The 21,617-nt window shown below is 37.7% G+C and overlaps 1 protein-coding gene across 1 annotated transcript; it reads right to left on the bottom strand.

Moving 5' to 3' along the window:
• Window positions 1-15,558: 15,558 nt before the first annotated feature.
• LOC108972367 (protein toll-like) lies at window positions 15,559-17,874 on the bottom strand. The gene has a single exon (XM_018938920.1). It carries the CDS (start codon window positions 17,872-17,874, stop codon window positions 15,577-15,579), a length of 2,298 nt encoding a protein of 765 aa, XP_018794465.1. The 3' UTR covers window positions 15,559-15,576.
• Between the last annotated feature and the right edge of the window lie 3,743 nt (window positions 17,875-21,617).

Here is a 21,617-nt window from a genome sequence, read left to right as displayed (position 1 = left end):
AAGATTGGAAAAACCGTTGGCACAGGTGTATAATATCTCATGGGGATTGCTTTGAAGGGGCCAAGATAGATATTCATGAATAAATAAATAATTTTTGAAAAAACACAAAATTCGTGATACTTTTTGAACACACCTCGTAGTTGCCATACAAACTGACAGTTCAAACTCATATTCTTTAAGGAAACTTCTGTATTTGTGAAGTAGCTTCAATAAATACGAAATAAACGTTTTTTCTTCTTTAATATAAACTGTGACAGAAGGCAACCGGAAATTGTATTTAAATTCTAGATAAATGATATTTCAAAACATGTCAACACAGTTCTTTTTATAGCAGCTACTTAAATAAAAATATCGAAGAAAGAATTTGTATGAAATTATGTATTTCTAACGAAATTCCGTGTGCGGAATCGTTGCGAATGATAGAAAATGCTTACGGTGAAACAGTTTTATCAAAAATACCAACCAATGAGTGCTACAAAGCCTTCAAAGGCGTTCGAGAGATCGTTGAAGCCTCGTTCTGGACCGACCTCTTCAGCTGATGAAAATAGTGAAAGGATATGGTGTTTCGAAATCTTCAGGCAAGTGTAAGAGAGTTGGCAAGAGATCTCGACATCTAATTATTTTTTTGGATATTTTGGGTATGAAACACGTTCTTGCTCGACTCGTGCCGATAAAGCTGAATTTCTTTTCAAAAAGTTGTACCGTTAACAGGTCTTTCTGGACATGCTTGATCGTGCGACTAAAAATCCACGCCAAAGCCGCTCAAAAGGCAAGGTGATGCTGATTACTGTTTTAGATTTTGGTGCTTTGGTGCATCATGAACTTGCTCCGGAAAGATAAACGGACAATAAGGAGTTTTATTTGGCCACATTGAAGCGTGTGCGTGAGAACAGCCGTCGAAAAGGCCGTAATTGACCGAATTTAATGAATACTATGGTTCAACCACCGATTTGATTTCATGTGATTTTTTATTGCTCACCAAGCTGAAATTGGCGCGCGGTGAAGTCGTTTTTCACTCGGTCGAAGAGATAAAACCAACATTCGCTGAAGGAGCTAAAGGCCATCCCAGAAAGTGCTTATAAAAAGTGCCTCGAAGACTGGAAAAATCATTGTGATGTGTGTTAACATCTGGTGGGGATTACTATGAAGTGGACAAAATAAATATTGATGGATTATTAAATAGTTTGCGTTTTATTTACAACTCCCTGGTACTTTTTATGTCAAAGTATATACTTTAGCAGATATATTTTTAAATAATTGTAAATTGCCATAGGCTACGTGCACCGAAAATTATAATAATTATAATAGATGTGCTAAATTGCTTGATATTTATACAAATGCAAAGTATATGTGGAAGAATAATGTGGCAACAATTGCAGAAATTGGCAGAAATAAAACTGCGAGCAGGCAGTTGACATTTCTAAGCCAAAATATACGATGACAAAAGGCTTTGAGCGCACGAACGTGTGAAAAGCAGTAAGAAGAAATGACTTTTTAAAAAGGCGTAATTTTTCAAGCTTTTCAGCGCACAAATACAAAAAGCTGTATATAAATGTATGTATATATATGTATGTATATATGTGTGTAGAAGTATATAATTGCGAAAAGCTGCGCAAAAAAAAGCTGTTAGCGACAAACACGAGTTGTTAATGTGCGTTGGCAGGACAAATGCGCACACATATGGCATAAATTTGTGTCACTGTGTGGTTATATGCACATACAAGCCTATACAATATACATGTATATAGGTATGTATATGTATGGGGAGATATGTATATAAAGGACACATTGTCATGTGCATGACTTTGAGGCAGTGTGCGCCGTTGATTGCAGCAGATTGAGTGCGCATTTCTCCAAACAGTGGTGTGAGTGCGCCATGCATGTGTGTATGTGCGTTGCTGCTGGCCTGCAAGTGCGCTTGGTTGTGCGGAAATCGCTTAAAATGCTGAATTGTTAAAATGGCGAAATGCTGATTTCCGCTTTGCAACATTTTTCCCCGCAATTTTTTCGCCAGTATTTCCAACATTTTTGCATGCACATCCAACACTGCGCGCGCTTACCGTTAGCTGGCTTTCAAACAAACTATTTGCACTTTATCAAAAGATTTAAAAAACGGCTGCGCAGCGGCTGCGGTAGCTATTACTGCTGCTAGCTGTTGTTGTTGTAGTTTTTTTTTACTTGTTGTTGTAGTTTTTTGTGCTTGTTGTTGTAGTTTTTTGTACCTGTTGTTGCTGGTTGCTGAGCAAGTGTTTAAGAAAAATGTGCAAAGGTGCCAGTGTTGAGCCTGTAGTTGGCAGCGCCAGCTTACGCGGCATTTGTAAGGCGCGGCGCGTGTGCGAGGTGTGAGTAAGCGCAGCAAGCAAAAGAAACGTGAATACAACAAATCAAACGAGCGCACACTCTTATTTAAATTAACATAAATCATAAGAATGCCAGGCAGGCACACACATGCACAGCGGCCATAAGACATACGTATGATACACACACACCCACTCGACAAAAAAAAAAAAAAAAAAAAAAAAAAAAAAAAAAAAAAACAATAAAAAAAAAAAAAAAAAAAAAAAAAAAAAAAAAAAAAAAACAAACGCTTTTTCACACACACATACAACACTCAGAAGCACTCGCTTTAATGCGCACACGTACCGCCGCGCAATTTAACAATTTATTTTTTTGCGGCAAAAAGTTTGAACGACAAAGCGTCTATGTGTGCGCGTTGAAAAATGCCACTTTGTACTTTTGTCACATTTCATACTTAAAAATTAAAAAAAAAAAAAAAAATCTTACTCCACCACTTACTAGTAGCCACACACATGCACTTTGCAGCGCCTTCGTGCTTACCTACGCGTTGATTGCTGTGATTTTTCATATTTTTCACAGTTTTCCGCTCGACCGCTGATACCCGCAGCGCTAACCGGTTGTCGTTTGTTCGCGACAGGCGATTTTTAGCAATTTTGCTGCTGACATAGATTTGTGGCGAACTCGTTGACTTCAGTAGCTTAGGTGCTGTGCGCTGAATTATAACATGCTCACGTTGTGTGGGTAATAGAGATAAATACTTACTGTCAAAGAAGTAGTAAAGGCGAAAAACAGGGAGAGAGACAACACTATAGCGCCAAGATATGGGTAATGACAAATTTATAATAAATGCCGATACAGGATATAGCCTATTATGCCCTCAACGGCATATGTAAATAAACTACGTTAGGAAGGCATGATGCAGACACACTGTCAGATAATCTATGAAGATATGGATACACTTACATATTAAGATACAATTTATACATTACATTATTACAATTTTAGGTTAAAAATAAAGGTAAAAATACTAATGAAAGCACAAGAAACCCTCAGGAAAAGATATTGATATAAATACCTCTAGATACATGCTGACGATAACGGGTGATCCATATAGAAGTACTTTTAATAATAGCCTTTTATTGATGGATCACGCATGAGTCGTGTCGAGTGGTCATATTATGTTTTAATAATAATACCCAACGATTACCCTCCTCCCGCCCAACCGACGCGCGGGGCGCAATTCGCGTACGAGCGAAATTAGCCGAGTCACAAAGGCAAGAGAGTTTTAAGCGTTGCGATCTTAAGCTGCTCAGCTACAGAAACAAAAATTTCAACAGCCACAATTAAGAATTAGATTAAAGTTTGTAAGTTTTAAATGTTACTTGTTAAGAGTAGATAAAATATTTTTTTAATGGTAAAGCGTGAATCTGTTAGATCAAATGTGCTGGAATGAGAATTGAAATCRTGRCATATACGGCGGAATGGTTCGTTTAACTCGAAATTTGTTCTAGAAAATTTTAAAAGCAAATGTTGAAAGTGCCTGGTGGAGCGAGCGGGAATGTTAAAATTAATATCAGACAAGAGAGATGGGCTACAGACTGACCCACTGATGAGTTTTACAAGAAATATTATACCAAGCATTTCTCTACGCCTAGCGAGTGTAGGGAGATTTATAAGTTTTAAACGGTTAGTGTAAGGGGGAAGATTTAAACTGGAGTCCCAATGCAAATGATTTAAGGCAAAGAGTAAAAATTGTTTTTGAACGGACTCTATTTTCTCAGAATGAACTTGATAACAAGGGTTCCATACCACGGAAGCATACTCTAATATAGGCCTCACCAAAGATGTAAAMAGAATTTTCGTGGTAAGCGGATCTCTAAATTCTTTAGACCAACACTTAACAAAACTTAGAGCACCTTTAGCTTTAAAAACCATGGAAGATGTGTAAAGATTAAAATTGAGTTACTTACTCCCAAGTCAACAAAACTGCATACTTGTTCCAACCGTAAGTTTTGTATTACGTATGAAGTTGGGTCTACAGATCTACGTGAAAAGCACATCGTTTTACATTTTTTAAGATTCAATGGCAAGTCATTTCTATCACACCAAAAGAAACTAGGTTATTTAAGTCTGTTTGCAACTGACATCTTTCACTATTTGAGGTGAATGATTTAAAAAGTTTTACATCGTCAGCATATAACAAAACGTTTGAAAACTTAACAACACATGATATGTCATTAATAAATAACAAGAACAGAATTGGACCAAGAACCTTGAATTGGTCCTTGAAGAATTGGACCTGAAGGAACATTGATTGTGTCGGAAAGAGTATCGTTAAATATGACTTGTTGAATTCTATTACTAAGATAAGAAGCAACCCATTTTAGAAATATTGATTGAAAACCAAAAAGATCAAGTTTATTCAAAAGAATTGAGTAGTTTACTTTATCAAAAGCTTTACTAAAATCTGTGTATATAACATCAGTATTCGTATTCTCCCTAAAGCGCGTTCATACATGTGATACAAATTCAAGCAAATTAGTTATTGTGGATTTCCCTTTACGAAAACCGTGCAGAGAACATTAGTGGAGAGATCCGGAAGGTTATGCCGTCTGTTGTAATTGCTTCAAAAAGTTTAGGTATTGCAGACAACTTTTCCCCTATAGCTTTCAATAGATGACCTAAATCCACTCTTATGCAAAGGAATTATAAATGACTTTTTCCATATGGATGGAAATAAGCCTWGCATAAGAGATGAATYAAATAGTTTTGTTAGGGGTTGGTATATATATTTGGCACATTTCTTAAGAAAGCACGAGGGAATCATATCTGGGCCGTAATTGTATGATTATTCTAATATATTTAACTGATCTAAGACGTCTGCTTCGGAAATGGTAGGTGCATTAATGAMAGAAATCGGACATAGCTTGTGCTGATTCGGAACATTTTTTGGAGATTTTTGAGAGTAATTGGACCTAAAGAATGCAGCGAACATATTAGAAATGGTGTGATTGTCAGTGGACATACTAGACTTATATTTCATAGCAGACGGAAAATTAGAAATCCTGCGTTTGGAGTTGACGAATCCATAGAACAATTTTGGATTATGTATAATATTATTATTTCTTCAGTATTTATCGGCATTTCATCATGGACAGACTAACACTCGAACTATGTTTACAAATGATTCAACTTTATTAGTAAACTTCACGTTTTGTGAGTAATGTATTCCGCGCATACTATTCGCAACGAAATCACCCATCCTGTGACGCAGCATTCATTATTGGATCCACCAAACAGACCACGTCCAGCACACAGTGAATAAAATATAGCAGTCGCTGCTGAAAGTGTACAAGAAGATAGTGGAGTGTCGATTCGGCGTCGTTCGCAGAGAACAAGAACAGAAGCAGTTCGACCTTCCCAAGCGGCATCGCTTCATTCTAAGGTCTCTTGAAAAGCTTCACGAAGATCCGACTTTTTCGAACCACATTTGTAAACAAGCAAAATCGCCGCATTTGGTACGAAGAGTAACTTAAAAACCTTTAAGAGCTGCTATTTCATCCGGGGAAAACCACTGTTTGGTGTGGTTTGTGAGCCGGTGGCATCATCGGTCTATATTCTTTCAAGAATGATGCCGGTGTGAAGGGAACGTCAATGGCAACCGTTCTCGCGTCATTATAAGCTACTATTTGATGCTTGAAACTAAAGCTAGTGATCTCGGAGACATTTGGCTTGAACAAGACAGCGCTTCTTCCCACACGTCTCAACAATGAATGGATTTATTGAAATAACACTTCGGTGAGCAGATAATTTCACATTTTGGTCACCAAGATCGTGTGATATCGCACCGTTAGACTTTTTGCTATGGTGATGTATGTAGTCTAAAATCTATGCGAATAATCGCGCTTCGATTCATACCTTGCCGATTCGCCAGTTACCAGTCAAAATACTCGAAAAAGGCATCTAAGGTTGGACTCAACAAATGGCCAACATTAAAAAAAAATAAATTTAAAATTTCTTTGTTTTTTCTTTAGTAGGAAACCTCGAATTGGATTACCCTTATAAACATACCATGGGATGTTAGATAAGTGAGGTACGCTGGGTATGCACAGAGTTGATTATAGTCTTGCAGGAACTCATTGCTCGCTGGGCATATATTTGGAATGTTGTGGACAATTCTGGATAAGTAGGTGTTTAACCTACAATAGTCGTGAGGACACCAAGTACACCTTTCGCTGGCAGAGAAGCAGCGAAGTTGTTGATGGCTCCGTTGTGAATAGCTCTGAAGTTTTCTACGTCCGAAGAGTGGTCATTGTACGGTTCGATATCTTCGACGTAATCGAGGAAGCACCTCCTGATACTCCTAGCAGTTGGCTCCGCTTCAACCACACGACTGTAGGGATGGTTTTCTCAAAAACATTCTAACATAAACTGTTTGCAGATGATTTCAATATATTTCTTGAGCGGAAGCATGCGCGTCTCACTGCTTAAGCTTTCGACTGGAAACTTTAAGAGGCATCCTGTAATAAAAAGCAGTAGTCTGACGTGTGTGAAGCTTTTTCGTCTACGTTTCACTACATCCATCCGAGTTTCCCACGACAGCCGGTTCTACGTTACCAGATTTGACCCCAGTTTTATCCGACCAATTGGGTTGTGTTTTGCCAAGAACGTTAGTTTTTCCTCTCACAAGCAGCTGGCCTCTAGCGACTTGAGGATTTTGTTGTGGTTGTGTACAGTAGTCGTGTGGGGAGAAGTAATCGAGGAACAAATAGGAATAATACTTAAAAACTTAGGGTTGTGACAGTCGAAATTTTGACGCCATCGACCGCTATATTAAGATACAGTCTGCATTCTTTCGTCCAGTTAGTGAATATTGACGCTATGGATTTGCAGGGAAAAGGGTCAATTCTTGCAAAGAAAAAAGCGACAGTATTGAGAAATAGTTGCTTACTATCGAATACATGTCACCGATTTCATTGCCTAACTTTAAATTGTACAATCATCTGCATATGATAAGTGGACTTAACCTGTGAGTGAGCTTAAAGCCTCCTCTTATTGTTTACTACGCTGGAATTACGCAGTGGCGTTGGCAAGGCAGGCAGTGCCGCCTGGCTATCCTTGTATTTGGTTGGTTTCTGTATCCTGTCTAAGTTATTTTATAGAATTCAGCAGGCCTTCTTTATACCTAGAACTTTTGGTTGGAAGATGCTTGCTGAGTTTGGTAGTCCTATAGAGAGGGAGAGAATTGCCAACAAACTCAGAAAGTGGCTTCTGAAATTTAATCTTAGGAGAACGTGGTCTGACTTACTTAAGTTAAGGTAATTCAGCATAACGCTTTGATCAAAATTCTTCCACTTCCAACATTTCAATTTATATATACTGATAGCAGAACTTATAGCTATTTTTCGAGTAAGGATATCCATACTTTTTTCTTTTAGTTCATATGTTTACTATATTCGTATTGATATTCAAGCGCTTAAGGTTAGTTCAGATACTTGTGGAGTGCTTAAAGGACCTACCAAGTTTACAGTTATAGTTTGATGCTTGGCATGTTTCAAACGGTTTCTGGGTTCACTCAAGCCGATACTTAAATATAAGACAGGGTGTGTAAGCATCATCGCTAAGTTTACAGCAGAAAAAGATTTTATATGAATGGAATATATTCTATGTAGAAAGTCTGAAAGTTGTACATTCACCAAAAATAATGTTCGAGCGTGCTCTGTATACTACAGTTATCACTCTACTAGACTTATAAAAGTATGATTTTAGTCCTCAAATGCGTCTTACTTTACCATTTTGAAAGTAAAAGTATTTTCGTCTAACATCTAGTCATACCAAAGTACTGGGTTTTAGCCCCAAATTGTTAGTGTTCCTTGTAATTTCAATCTAACATGTCTTACATAGTAAGAAACGTGCTTGCAGGAGCTGTAGGATCTAGAGTAGCTTAAAGGAACAGCTTTACAATTACTTCAAAACACCCTAAAATCGCTATTCAGCAATTTCTCACTGATATTCTAAGGCGCTAAACATAAGACAAGTATTTTATAACTATTTATATAACTATCTAGGCCCGAATATTACTACAGCTTTCTTACCGTACATAAGCATTTTTGCTTGAAATTTACTCCATTCATTCAAGTATGGAATTGAGAATAACTAACTTCACAACGTTTAAATATAGTACGAGTATGTAGTCGGGGAACTTGGTGCTACAGTACCATGCTATTAGGATATAACTAGTTAATCTGATATTTCCAAGCTGTAAATTTACTGCTCAGTATGTGTATTTCTGTGTAGTTATATTTCCTATAATTTATTTTCGACGAATTTCAAAGCTTTTGCAATTTTTTATTTTCTTACTTGTATATATGTAAATATCCTGCAGGTTCTTGAACTCACGTTTCTTACAACTTTCTCGCCAACCAAAGCAAATCATAATGGAAATATTAATATACAGCAAGCAAAGCGGCAGAGCGCGAGAATGATTGTAAACAAGCATGTATATATATATATGTTTATAGTATATGGTGTACAAGTGTCTTCAGCAAATCTTCATCCCAACTACTAATTTTATACAAAAACAAAGAAAAAAAATGGTAGAACGTTGTGTCCGAATATAAATGATAACGTCTCATCGCGCAATTCGTTTACCTTACATTTGCTGCTACACAGCCACAAAACATTGCATACTTACAGGCGTTCGAGCGACTGTTTGTGTTTACGTCAATTCTTTCAATTTTTTCTTTCCACAACTTCTTGCGCTCTCACTGACGCTGGCCATCAATTTAAAAATTGCTACATTAGCATTACGCACTTAACCTGTAGTGGGAGTGTTGCCGGTGGGGGTGTTACGCTCTTGTAGCGCCCACGCTTAAACGCACATTTCAGTTGGCGTGTGTGCGTGTGTTTGTGCGCACATTAAAATTAGTGATTAATTTTTACGCCTAAAATATGTAAATGCACATTGATGAATACCAATGGGACAAGCGCACAGCAAAGGTCGCCTCTAAGTATGCTTCATTTTCTGCTTCATTGCGGGCCTGCGCTGCTGCGCGTGCATTTACGGCGATTTTTTTCCTATTTTGTTCTTGTTTTTTGTAATTTGCCACTTTTTTCCTTTTCGATAAGAAGAAACGTCCGTAGGGAATTGCATTTATGCGCTGTGTGGGGATTTTTCCACAATATTTCCTCAGGCGGTAGTACATATGTAATATCATTGTGTATTGTTGTTGTAAAGGAGATGTTGTTATGTCGGTATTTTCAAATTTTTTTCAAAAGGAAATGAAAAATTTTTCGTCATATTTTCCACCATTTTTATTTTTATTTTATTTTTGCTGCCATTTAAAGTGAGAAAAAAATCAAAAATAATTTTTTTTTTTTTTTTTCAATGAAAAATGTTAATGCGCAACGAAATGAAATTGTTTGTCCTGCAGGCAAATTGATTATGAACACAATCGAGTTGGGTTCTCTGGACAACGTTGCCTTTTTAAGGCGTTGTGCGTTGTGGGTGAAATGTGTTAGGTGGGCTGAGTGGCCTGGCTGAGTTGCTTTGGAGGTGCTTTTGGGTAGGTAAAGCATGGCAAATATATACAAAATAACATTAGCGCTTTCAAGAAGTGAGTTCGAGAAGCGCGCAGATGTTAATGAGCAGCTGAATTGACAGTCATTAAAACATTTATATTTTTTTTTTTACATTATGGGTAAAAGCGTTGAATATTATTTTTCACGGCGTCGACCACAAAAAAAAAAAACAAAAAAAAAAAAAAAAAAAAAAAAAAAAAAAAAAAAAAAAAAAAAAAAAAAAAAAAAAAAAAAACGCTGTAGTTAAATCTCACAAATGTGAAGGCCCCACCAGCACCTATCTCACGCTCACCAAAAGTTGCCTTCGATCAATTGATTGTTTCATTGGTTATAAGGCATGTAGTGCCATCTTAACAGAGATCTTGGAGCCTATTCTGTAACTCGATTCGAAACAAAATTTACTTCAATTCGCATTTTCTATATTCCGTAACTCGATTTTCGGATCTTCAAGCCAATTTTCGAATAAAATATTCGTTAGCTTTTGAGTTGTAGACAGCAAAAACGAAAATTGTATGTATTTATTCTGGGTGGTACAACTTTCGAAAAATTATAAAGTAGATCCGATTTTCGAATAGAATACATTTACGAATCGAGATACAGAATAGGGCCCCTTACTTAGACAACTTAAAACGTCGCCGACCACTGCAAACCTCACGCGAGGTCCATTGATTCACCGGTACAACACAAGATGCCAATGGAGATCCAATTAGATTCCATACCGACGTCAGTGAGGCAAGAGTACCACCTCCGGCTAGCACGTCGGCTTTGCAGTTGTTAGCGATTCCGCTTTGTCCAGTCCTATAAACGAGTCTGATATTGAAGTAGCTTGACAGTTCAGTTAGCGTGCTCAGCGCTGGTATCGCCGCTAATTTGTGGGAATTCCCACTTTGGTGGCAGTTCCCAGCTTTTTGACCATGAAACTCTTCCACAGCAATATAAGTTAACCGATGACTTCTTTATTCTCTGCTCCAAATTTGGCCTCTATGAAAGGCAACTCTCAAAAATAAGCCTTAAGTCTTCCACCTTATCAACAGGTTGAAGACGTGAGTCTCCTAAAGAGGAGAGAGGCACTATCAACTATCTTTTCGTATTAAGTCTCATATAACTCTTTTCAGGGTCTGAAGGAGTTGCTTTCTTTGCTTTCTTTACTGGCGTAGACAACGCTACGCGGTTATAGCTGAGTTAACAACATCGCGTCAGTCGAATTGCTGGATCACGAAATTCACAGGTTCTTTGTATACAAAAAGACAACTGGGTATTTAGATCAACTTCAGTATCTTATGAAGGTTGAGTGTCGAAAATCGTAGTTCAAGGTCAATATAAGATCCTTGAATGTCCTAACTTGGTTTGCATAATTTCAATACTGGCTTCGGTTAGTAGACTTCGGCCTCACTAATCGGGTCTGCAGCGGTCCTGGTAGTAATGTATGCATTAATATATGGTTGTATAAAAATGCAACCCACATTGCGCACACAATAAATACTCATCAAATTGAAATCAAGTAAATGCACGCAAAATACAATGGCACTCAGCAAGGCCATCGAATGGCGGAAAAAGACAGCAGCGAAAAGCTCTTAAGTAGAGAAAATCATTCACGTTACTAAAGAGAAAAAATCAGAATTGATGATTATTGCTTTTTGACAGCGCAACAAAACCAGAAAACAAAAACAGCAACACAAATTGTCAAGAAATAGACGGAGCGACAGTCTGCCGAAACAGCTGGCCAGGCATACAATTATGACTGCACACACCAAGGTGTGCGTGTCTACAATAAACGTGAAGGACAATAAAAACCTACAACAAGCCACACGCACACACACACATACTTAGATGTGTTTTTGATTGTGTGCGTGGCTTTAGCGGCGACCATTTGAAGACGTTGGGCAACTCTGGCGACCTATGCCAGCATAAAACTGCCAACAGCTGCGAACGTTAAATGCCCCAAGGAGGCGCAAAAACAACAAATAATTACAACACATACGACTATATTGAATCTGTGTAATGATGTAACACATATATGCGTATGTGTGTGTGTGTATTGCTGGCGAAAAAACATTGTTAGGTCGGAGTATCAATAAAATACCATAGAAAAATATTTATGAACATGTTAGTGTAAGTGCAAAATAATAGCGTCAAGCACAAAGAACACGTATGGCAAGCGGCGCACAGGACAAAAAACAATAATAAAAGAAATATATTTTCTGTGTACATGTGACAATAATAAAACTAGCAAGATTTTAACGGTAAAGTATGGGTATTTCGTAGTAAAAGTAAGTAAAGGAAATCAGTATGCGACAATGTGGTGAAGATGTTGTAAATACATATATACTCGCATACATACCATATGTACATTTTGCTACGTGAATGCGCTATTGAAAGTGCGAGAGCGTATGAGCGTGTGTGCGCGTATGCTGCGCAGACATCAGCGCCAATGTCGCGTAGCAATTCGGCAATAATGCACTCGACACTTTTATTTCTTTTTTATTTGACTTCGCGGCAGTTCACTCGCCTAATGTGGCAGCGGTTTGAGGGAGGGTGGCAATGGCGAGCAATAAAAATGTACAACAAAGCGACAAGTGTGAAACAGTGATGCAGAAAACTTCATGCAAGAAAGTAAAATGCTTAAGACTACGGTAAAAAGCAAGAAATGTGAAACAATGAAACATAATATTATGGAACGATATGGAATTCGCTGAAAAAAGGTAAAATTATTATGTTTTGTTGAACCTATAACATTTTCTTTAAATATGGTAAATTAAATATCACAAGGAACGAAATGGAACTGAAACGAACTCAAGTGAAACAAAACCTGATTAGTCTACTAAAGTCAAACTTTTCGAACTGGATGTAGAATACATGATAGGAACGAAATGGAATTGGAACACACAAAATGAAAATTTTATTGAATATATTGCAAGATAGAGGATGATTGTCAATCTCAAAATTTAAGAAAATATTTCTTATTGTAAGGAATGAAACGGAACTCGGCAAATGCTAAACAAAACTGAAGTGGTACTGGAACAGTTTTGGAACAAATTTGAGTCTTATCACTGTTAACTTAATGGAAACTTTTACATTAAAAAGCAAATAAAATATAAAATATTTGAATGAATGGGAATTGGAACTAAATATTAATATGTAACTCCTTGCAGCGGTATATAAACGTTGTGATGTATGAAAATTAAAAACAAATCAATTGAAATTAAAAAATATGGATATTTTTTAACATTTTAGACACATTTTTTGCAATTAGGAACGATTTGGAATTGGAATATGGAACATGAAACTTGAATAAAATTCAATGTTTTCGGAAAATTTACGGTTTTAAATAGTTCATGACATAAGTTTTTTAACTATTTAAGTTTTAAATAGTTCATAGCATAAATAGAATAATTAATTGTGAATGGAAAAAATGAGAATTGTAACGATTTGGAATATGAAACTTAAAAAAACTCAAGTTAAATTAATAAATAAGGTTATTTTTAATATCTTATACGTTTTTTGCAGTTAGGAACGATTCGGAATTGGAACATGACACGTGGAATTTGACCCCGAAAGAAATTCTAGGGTTTAGGAAAAATATACGGTTTTAAATAGCTTTTAATAAATGGAACATATTGGAATTGGAACACAAATAAAGTTCCTCTTTTAGTTTTTAAAAGAGCTGATCTGAAGTACCAGCGTACAACTGACATATCTTTACCACTACACATATAAATATAGTTTGCGTTGCTTACATTTCAGAACAGCTAACCACTCCCGCTCAATTATGACAATTTATATAGCATACATGCAGGCGCACATGAGAATTACATACAAAAACATAAGTGGTCCAGTAACTACAACTACCGCTGTCAAGCTAAAATTTTCCTCGTGCCTTTTGATTACTGTTTATGCCCATGCTTGGTCGGCTCTGCTACGTGTATGTTTGTGTTTGTGCGTCATTGGCATGCTCTGAGACTGTCCATTACCGGCCTATTGCAAAAATCTATAAATTCGAGGATTTGGCGAACATTTTTATTTGTTAGCAATCAGTGTCGCTTTTGCTCGCTGCACCGTAACATGATACTTGCGGTTTTTGCGCTCTCTTTTTTTCGGTTCTTTATGGCAAACTAGCAGGAAGCGCAAATTGCCAAAAGTAAATATGATTGCCATAATTTCTAATAATTTCTATGATTATTATTGCTGCACCCACTCCCAGCAGGCTACATAAATTGAAAGGCATTTGAGGCCAATAGTTTGCAATTAGTATGATAGGTACACTAAACTATGGTCAAGCATAAATGGAATTTTATGTTTTCGCTCGTGTAATGATTTGTGGTAACGGTACTTAATATCATTTAATATTTTCGTATGAATTTATGCTTTTCAAGGGAATGAGTATTGGTTACAAATATAAAAGATTTGAGACCTAATCATCATGAAGCACGAGGAGAATGCATTGCCTTTGGAAGAAACTCTGGGACTAAAGAAGACTAATTATGAAATATATTTTATGGAAAAAATATCGAAAATACTCTATCCTCAACTCGGAAAAACGTAGTGGCCGCTAAATACTATATGGTTTCCTAAGAAGCACTTACATGGAAATCAAACAGACATACAATTTTCTCTTAGGAAACCTATTTTGAAGATACTTTATTCATGTTAACGCCTCAGAGCAGCCGGTTTTCGAATATCTCTTACTTGTAGTGTATACGAAAAGCTCGTTTCCAAGATCCCACTGTTTTGGTATTTTCTTAGACAGACCGCTTTGCATAAACTATAAACAGACGTATCCTTTGAAGATATCCTTTTATCAAAGTTTCCTATGACACAACCACTTTTCTTCGCATTACCCGTTAAAAACCACGGGATCTCTCCTTAAGAAAACTTTTTTCTAAGATCTCTCAGAGACTTCAGATTTCCTTTTATTCTTATTCCTCTTTTCAGCAGAAAACTTTTTTGGGGATCGTTTAGTCAAATCGCCTAACCTTAGGAAATCCCATTTTTTGAATTTAATTGAGACTTTCAGGCATTTTTTTTTTAAAAAGTAGTTGCTCAGAATTTTTTTCAACATTTAGGCATACATTTGTAACAAGATATCTCAATTAGGAAGCATCTTATTCTCTTGAATTCCTCATTTCATAGTGCCATGCAATGTTATGTCTTTTTTTTAAAGGAAAACTTTTCGAAGATCATTTAATCAAACCGTTTAATTATATTTAGTCCCATTTTCTGAATTTAATGGACGTCATCTTTTTTGACTAATCTTTTGCGAAATTCCGACAATTCTCTATGCTTTTCGTCTAAACATTGCTTCTCTTTGAATCATTTAAGGACACAAGATTCCTATAGTACTACCAGTTTGAGCTCCAAATGTTAGTCGTCATTTAAGTTAGTTTTCTTACAGCCGGCTCTCTTTATTATTGGTCGTCTTAAGCCGCACTTAAGCTTTCCAAACACTCAATATTCTTCTGCGCACCTTCTTACTCTCCATATGAATTCGTCACGTGATGCTGGGCATTATACAGCTGGCGGAAATAAGCACATACTTTAAAAATGATCAAGCTTACCGATAAAATTTACTGCTATCGAAGGAATGTGGACTCAGAAAATTATGCGCACTAGATAAGAGTAAATTTTATTTGTTTATGTATATATAGTAACTATCAAATCTACTTGAATGGACACATTTTCTCTTGTTTAATATAATTATTATCGTAGAATTAGTTTATCTTGCCCAATGAAGTTGATAGGCTTCTGTCCTTCGTGCTGATCGGATTTACTACCTACAGCGATTTTATGCGGCAATGCATAGCGCAGCTTTTGCCAAAAATGCGAATCGTTGAAGTTCAGATACGTGTTCATTTTCAAATAGGCCTGCAGCTCCTTATCCAATTGCTTTACATTCGTAAGCTCGCCATATTTTATGATAATAATGCGCGCGCGTCGCTCATTTAAAGCGCTCTGATGCGCCATGCGAAACTCCATGCGCGCCCAATCCGATGCGATGAAATCATCTGACAGCACAATGATTGTGCGGCGTGACTGCTCCACCGATTCAATAATCTGCTCGGGTATAAAAGCGCCAGCTAACCAGTTGCGTTCGTGTGTACAAATGCGATATGGTGGATCGCCCTGCTCAAGCTCCGGCAGCAATATATGATTGACATAATGTTGTTGTTGATGCGAGTATGATATAAAAGCATCAAACGTTTTATCACTATCCAGTGTCTCAACTGTAATACAACACTGACATATGTGATGCGCATATAGCCAAATCTTTATTTGTAATTTGTATTTGTAGTAAAGCGCAATGGCGCTAATGAGCATAGTAATAACAAGCGTAAGCACTAACGCTAACTGAAAAATCTTGGCATGCGACTTGTTGACGTGGCAAATATCGGTAAAAATGACATCAGTAAGTGTAACATTTGGTAGGTTGGCGCAAAGCGCTGCGTCGGCGTCAAGTATGCGTTTTCGTTGCGCGCGCACAACGCGCAAGAGCAGCTCAGCACCACAATCGCAAATCCAAGGATTGCCTGAGATATAGAGTTCTTCTAAAGTTGTACTTGCCGTTACATAACTGAATAAAAAATTATTGCTCAAGCGCTCCAATTTATTAGCGCGCACATCCAGTAATGTCAAGTTAGGCGGCAGCCGCTTTGAATGTATGCTGGTCAGCTTATTATAAGCGGCATGCAAGCGCGTTACTTGTGCATAGCCAAAGCTTGTGTTCAACGGCAGTTCGTATAATGTATTATTGTTGATGTTTAATGTTGTACTAGTGCGGCTCACCTGTTCTGGGCGCGGTATGCTTGGTAACTGCGAAAGCTGCGCTTCAGTACAATTAACTAAGAGCGCGTTAGTATCATAACTACAAGCGCACTTGACTGGACACGTAACAGGTGACCAATTGCAGAGCGCGCTATCATTAAGCGCACTTAGCGCACGCGTGGACAAGTGTTGTGGGTATGTGCAGCGCCAATCACTAATATCAAATCGAAAAGCGTTTTTTATTAACAACGCCAACTGACAGTCACAATGTAACGGATTATTGGCGAGAAGCCATTTCCGCCGGCAGCGCACCAAATTTACACCCGGATGCTTCAAAAACGTTACATGCTTGATGTTGTTGTGCGACAGATCGTAAGTGTAGTAGCAATCTTTAATGTATTCAAACCAATCGAAGCTGAGCACGCTGATGTTATTGTGACTTAAATTAACATGTAAGTTTAAAGCGGAATAGTAGCTAAAGCGCGTGTGAATCGGACGCGTTAAAATCGTTTTATTTGCATACGCACCCGTGCCGCGTACCGTGCTCAATTGATTGTAGCTCAAATCGAATTCGCGCAAATTGAAAAAATTCAAAGAATGTTCAATAACATTGTTGGGCACGCTGAATTCATTGTGTGCCAAGAGTAAGACCTCTAAATTCTCTTGCCTCTTAAAAAAGTTGTGCGGCAGCATTTTGAGTTTATTGTAACTCAAATCTAACGACTTTAATTTATATTGCACCGACAACAAGTCAGCGGGTAGCGTCTCCAGCGCATTCATGGACAAGTTTAAATGTTCTAAACTGTATACTGGCCTAAAAATATCTGCAGCAAGCGTGCGCAAGCGATTCTCATCCAAGCGCAAAATTTTCAGTTTTTTTAAATCGTGGAAATGCGCTGCTGTCAATTGCGACGTTGCGCCGCTGATGTGAAAGCGCAGCGTCTCTAACGTGTCTAATGTAAGCAACAAGTCGTCGGGAATTATATTGGCTTTACCTGTGCAATCGGCTGTCAAGTCCAGCTCCTTAAGTTGATCCAAATCGAGTAGTAGCTGCGCGATTAGTGCACCACTGCTAGCATTTTCGCTTATATGGTTCAGTTCCCATAAATTGTGCGAATTTTGAAAATAAATATCGTCTACTGCTGCAGCAGCACTAAGTTTATCGTGCACTACTGTGCCATAATAGCTGAGTTTCTTCTGTCGCAGCGCTTCTGGCGTTTGCAGACAATTTTCCATTGTAAACTCAGCTTCTTTAACATAACTTTTTATCACTGGTACAATTATGCGTGGCACGAACATGTTGTTGTATTTTGTGCGTGTTGTTAATGTACATTGATTTGCAGGCGCTGCAAATTCTATGCGGCGTACGCCTATAAATTGTAGACCACTATCGTTACAATCCTTTAGCTGACACGTCACTGCAGTTGCATTGCACGCACACCCTCCAATATCACAATATGTATCGAAATCTCTTCCATTGATGGTTTTCGAGTTGGTTGTTTTTGTAAGTGGCTGCGTTTGTTGAAAAAATAGCAGCGCCATATAAAAAATGACAGTACGTTTGTGAACGCCGAGCATCATGGCCTATGTCTAGAAAAGAATTAAAGGAAATATGATTAGAATGCAAAAAAAAAACAGATATTTTTCAAAGAGGCATAAGACAAAAATACATAATTTGCTACAGAGCAAAACAGCAGGCCAATTCAAAAATCACGGCTTTACATATAAATGAAGCTACTAGCGTTAAATCCATATAATATTTAGGGCTGAACTTCAAAAGACGCATTTATAAGTTGTCGGATCATTAATTTGTGAATTATATCATTTTGAGTGAAGCTTTTTATTGTCATTGTGCAGATTCACGTGTTGATAAAATATTAGTTACTGAAACACTAGCTAAACTCCATTTCTTGCTCGTTTGTTATTGCTACTGAAAAATACAGTGTTTAGCGGTGACAACTACCTATGGTGGAAGTCTTGACTATGTACAGCTAAGTTTTCAACGATCAAAGAAGATTTTTTAGATATAGTTTATACTCACCTACTAATTCACAAAAATGTCAATAAATTCATAATAATATTAAATCACTAAATTTCGCTGCGAAATCCACTTATCGGTAAGCGACAACTGCGTCGCTTAACAACGCCACGTTTAGCGTAGACACATACCATGCGCGGAAAAGCCTATATATTGCTTTTAATATTAAGGTTTAGCTTACCTTTGATTATTAAAACTAGTTAAAAATTAGTAAGAAAAGTAAATATCGCTTTGAGAGCTTTCAATCGGCTTTCAATCGGCTTAAAATAGGCTTTGAAGCTTAAAAAAATCATAAAGTCATCACCAAATAACTGCCTTTAAAATATTCTCAAGCATATAAGTATCTGGTCATTGGAAAAAAACTCAGCTTAACAAAATAAAACGCACTCTTTTGGAAAAATTCGTTTTTTATTATTCCACATAGTTCTTTTCATGGGTGATACACTGAATATAGCGACCCTCCATTTCTTCGACATCATTTGTATGTAGTACAATTTGTTCTTTGCTGCAAAATATTTCGGCGTTCACCTCTTTATTCGATAAAATTTCTTCCCAGCGAATATTCTTCTGAGATCTTGAAACAGGAAATAGTCAATAGGATTCAGGTCTGGAGAATACGGCGAATATAGAAGCAATTCGTAGCCCAATACATGGATTTTTGTCATCGTTTTCACTGACTTGCGACATAGTGCATCGACTCAGTGAAGCAGCACTTTCTTTTTCTTCATATTCGGCTGTTTTTCAACGATTTCGTTCTTTGTCGACGTGTTTGTGTAGCTGCAATAATTCATCGGTCCCGCCGATGTGCTGTTCTTCAGACGGGTAATTGCTATACGAACTTTTTTATGGTGCTGCAATGGAACGTCTGCTCCAACGCCAGCGATTGGGGATTCGCGTTCACCTTCTCCTGGCGTTATGCTTTAACTGCCATTCAGCAGCCTGGAGAAGTGTTCCCTCCTTAATTTTTGGGCTTCGGTTACTAGATCACTTCGAAGGTTGCTTCAAGACTATGTTCCGGTCCAGAAACCGCATCTTTTCTTCGTGCTCACGCATTTCGGCCTCTCTCTTTTTCTGTCTGCAAATGCGTCTCGCTTCCCTCTTCAACTCTCGGTATCTATCCCATCCCGTACGTGTTGTGGTCGAGCGTAAACGTTGAAAGGTCACTCTGTTTTCTCTCCACTACGACATGACACCTTGTTCTTTTGCCTTTACCGAAAACCAATGATTTCGTATATAGCTGTACATAAGGAGCTTGAAATGCCGTTACACAGTTCGCTTATACCGAGTTGCTGATGAATGCTCTCAGAGAGCAGGAGTATAAATCGAGGCTTTCTGTTGTGATTGCAGCTTTTCAATATCGAACATTCCTTGTGCTTGTTGACGTGTGTTTTTTGCTGAAAAGCGGTAGGTGCATTTCTTGGCTGCAACAAGATAGTGGCCTGAGTCGATGTTAGCACCTTTCATGTCTAAAATATTGAGACGTATCTTACGTGTACTGTGTAAAGACAGCCAGATAGCCGGCGAAGTCGATCAGCCTAAATCAGTTAGAGGTCGTTTTTCATGGAAGCTGAATTTACTCTTAACCGTTGCCGTTTTCTTCATTTCATTGGTAGGGTTTTTTACGTAGCGGGTCCCAAACCCAGGGCACATTCTTGGGGAGGTATTGTTCACCTTTTTCGCTTTAGTGCGCCTACAAACGAATGTTGTTTAGCTACCAAGATTATACTTGATCTAAGACCGGAAGTCCTAAGCTGCTTTAGCCATGTGTAAAAGAATCGTTTCTGGTCATGCTCAAGTGAGTCGTGGTCAGAGCACTTTCCTCCGAATATCACAGTTCACCTACGCTGTATCCACGAATACAAGATAACCGTTCTAAGATTGCAGACCAATATGTGCAAGTTTATCAGTATCACTGAGGAAAACCATATGGGTGTATAACTGTACATACTGGAACATGAACTTAGAACCGATAAGGTTGAGATAGTAGTCAGGTGTATTATTGGTTAGGTTAGGTTATACTGGCCGGATGATATGCCGCACAAAGACCTAACGGTCCTTAGCAATGCCAGATGGATACACAATGTAATTTGAGCTGAGAGTAAAGGACTTAATATCTAATATTGGTATTTAATCTAGCCACTTGAACTCTGAAGCCCTTAGATAGCTAATACGAGTTCTAGATAACCCTGGAAAGAACCATAGAACGCTACAGCCGGGTGGTAGTTTGTTTTTGCATTATTCATTCGATGCTAGTAAATTGTAACCAGTCAGTGCGTAAAAAGCATGCGTGCTTCTGTTCTTCCGTCACACCCTGATGCATCTGTTATTCCGGAAACTTGTTTATAAAAAAAAAATATTTTTCCAAAATCATTGTCATATCTTAAACCTCTAAATTTGATATTTACGACGCTCCGCTAAGCAAAATTTTCTAAGATAAATTTATTGCCGCCTATTAAATGCTGCCATTTTTATTAACAACTATACCCTGCCACACCCACGCGTCCAATTTATGCCTCTCCCGGTGATTTGGGTAAAAAAGGGCAATTCAATCATCTTGAAAATTGATAACATGCCATTTACAAATGACATTCGACATCGAACTGTGCGGCTAGCGCCGTATAAAAAGTGATAACAAATGATATGATAATGAAACGCGCGCACACCAGAGCACAGCGCCGGCAAGCCGCAAGTAGATAGCAACAAATTGTGGCATGAAAAATGCGCAAACAAAGCAAAAAAGTGATATAATAAATACATACAAAAAAGTAAGTATAAAACTGAATTGGCCGTAGCAAATGAATAGCGCCCGGCAGCAAGTACCGTTAGCACAGTGTAAGCGCAAAGAAAAAACAGCGTATTCAAAATTTGAAGCACGTGCAACATTATTGAATACAAGCGATTGACCACAGCAATTGAATATGCGAGTACGAGCGCGTCGCTG

This window comes from Bactrocera latifrons, unplaced genomic scaffold, assembly GCF_001853355.1.
Source record: "Bactrocera latifrons isolate USDA-ARS-PBARC rearing strain unplaced genomic scaffold, ASM185335v1 scaffold_4, whole genome shotgun sequence".
NCBI lineage: Eukaryota > Metazoa > Arthropoda > Insecta > Diptera > Tephritidae > Bactrocera > Bactrocera latifrons.
Note: the sequence above shows the minus strand (reverse complement) of the source record. Positions and strands in the feature narration are given on the sequence as shown.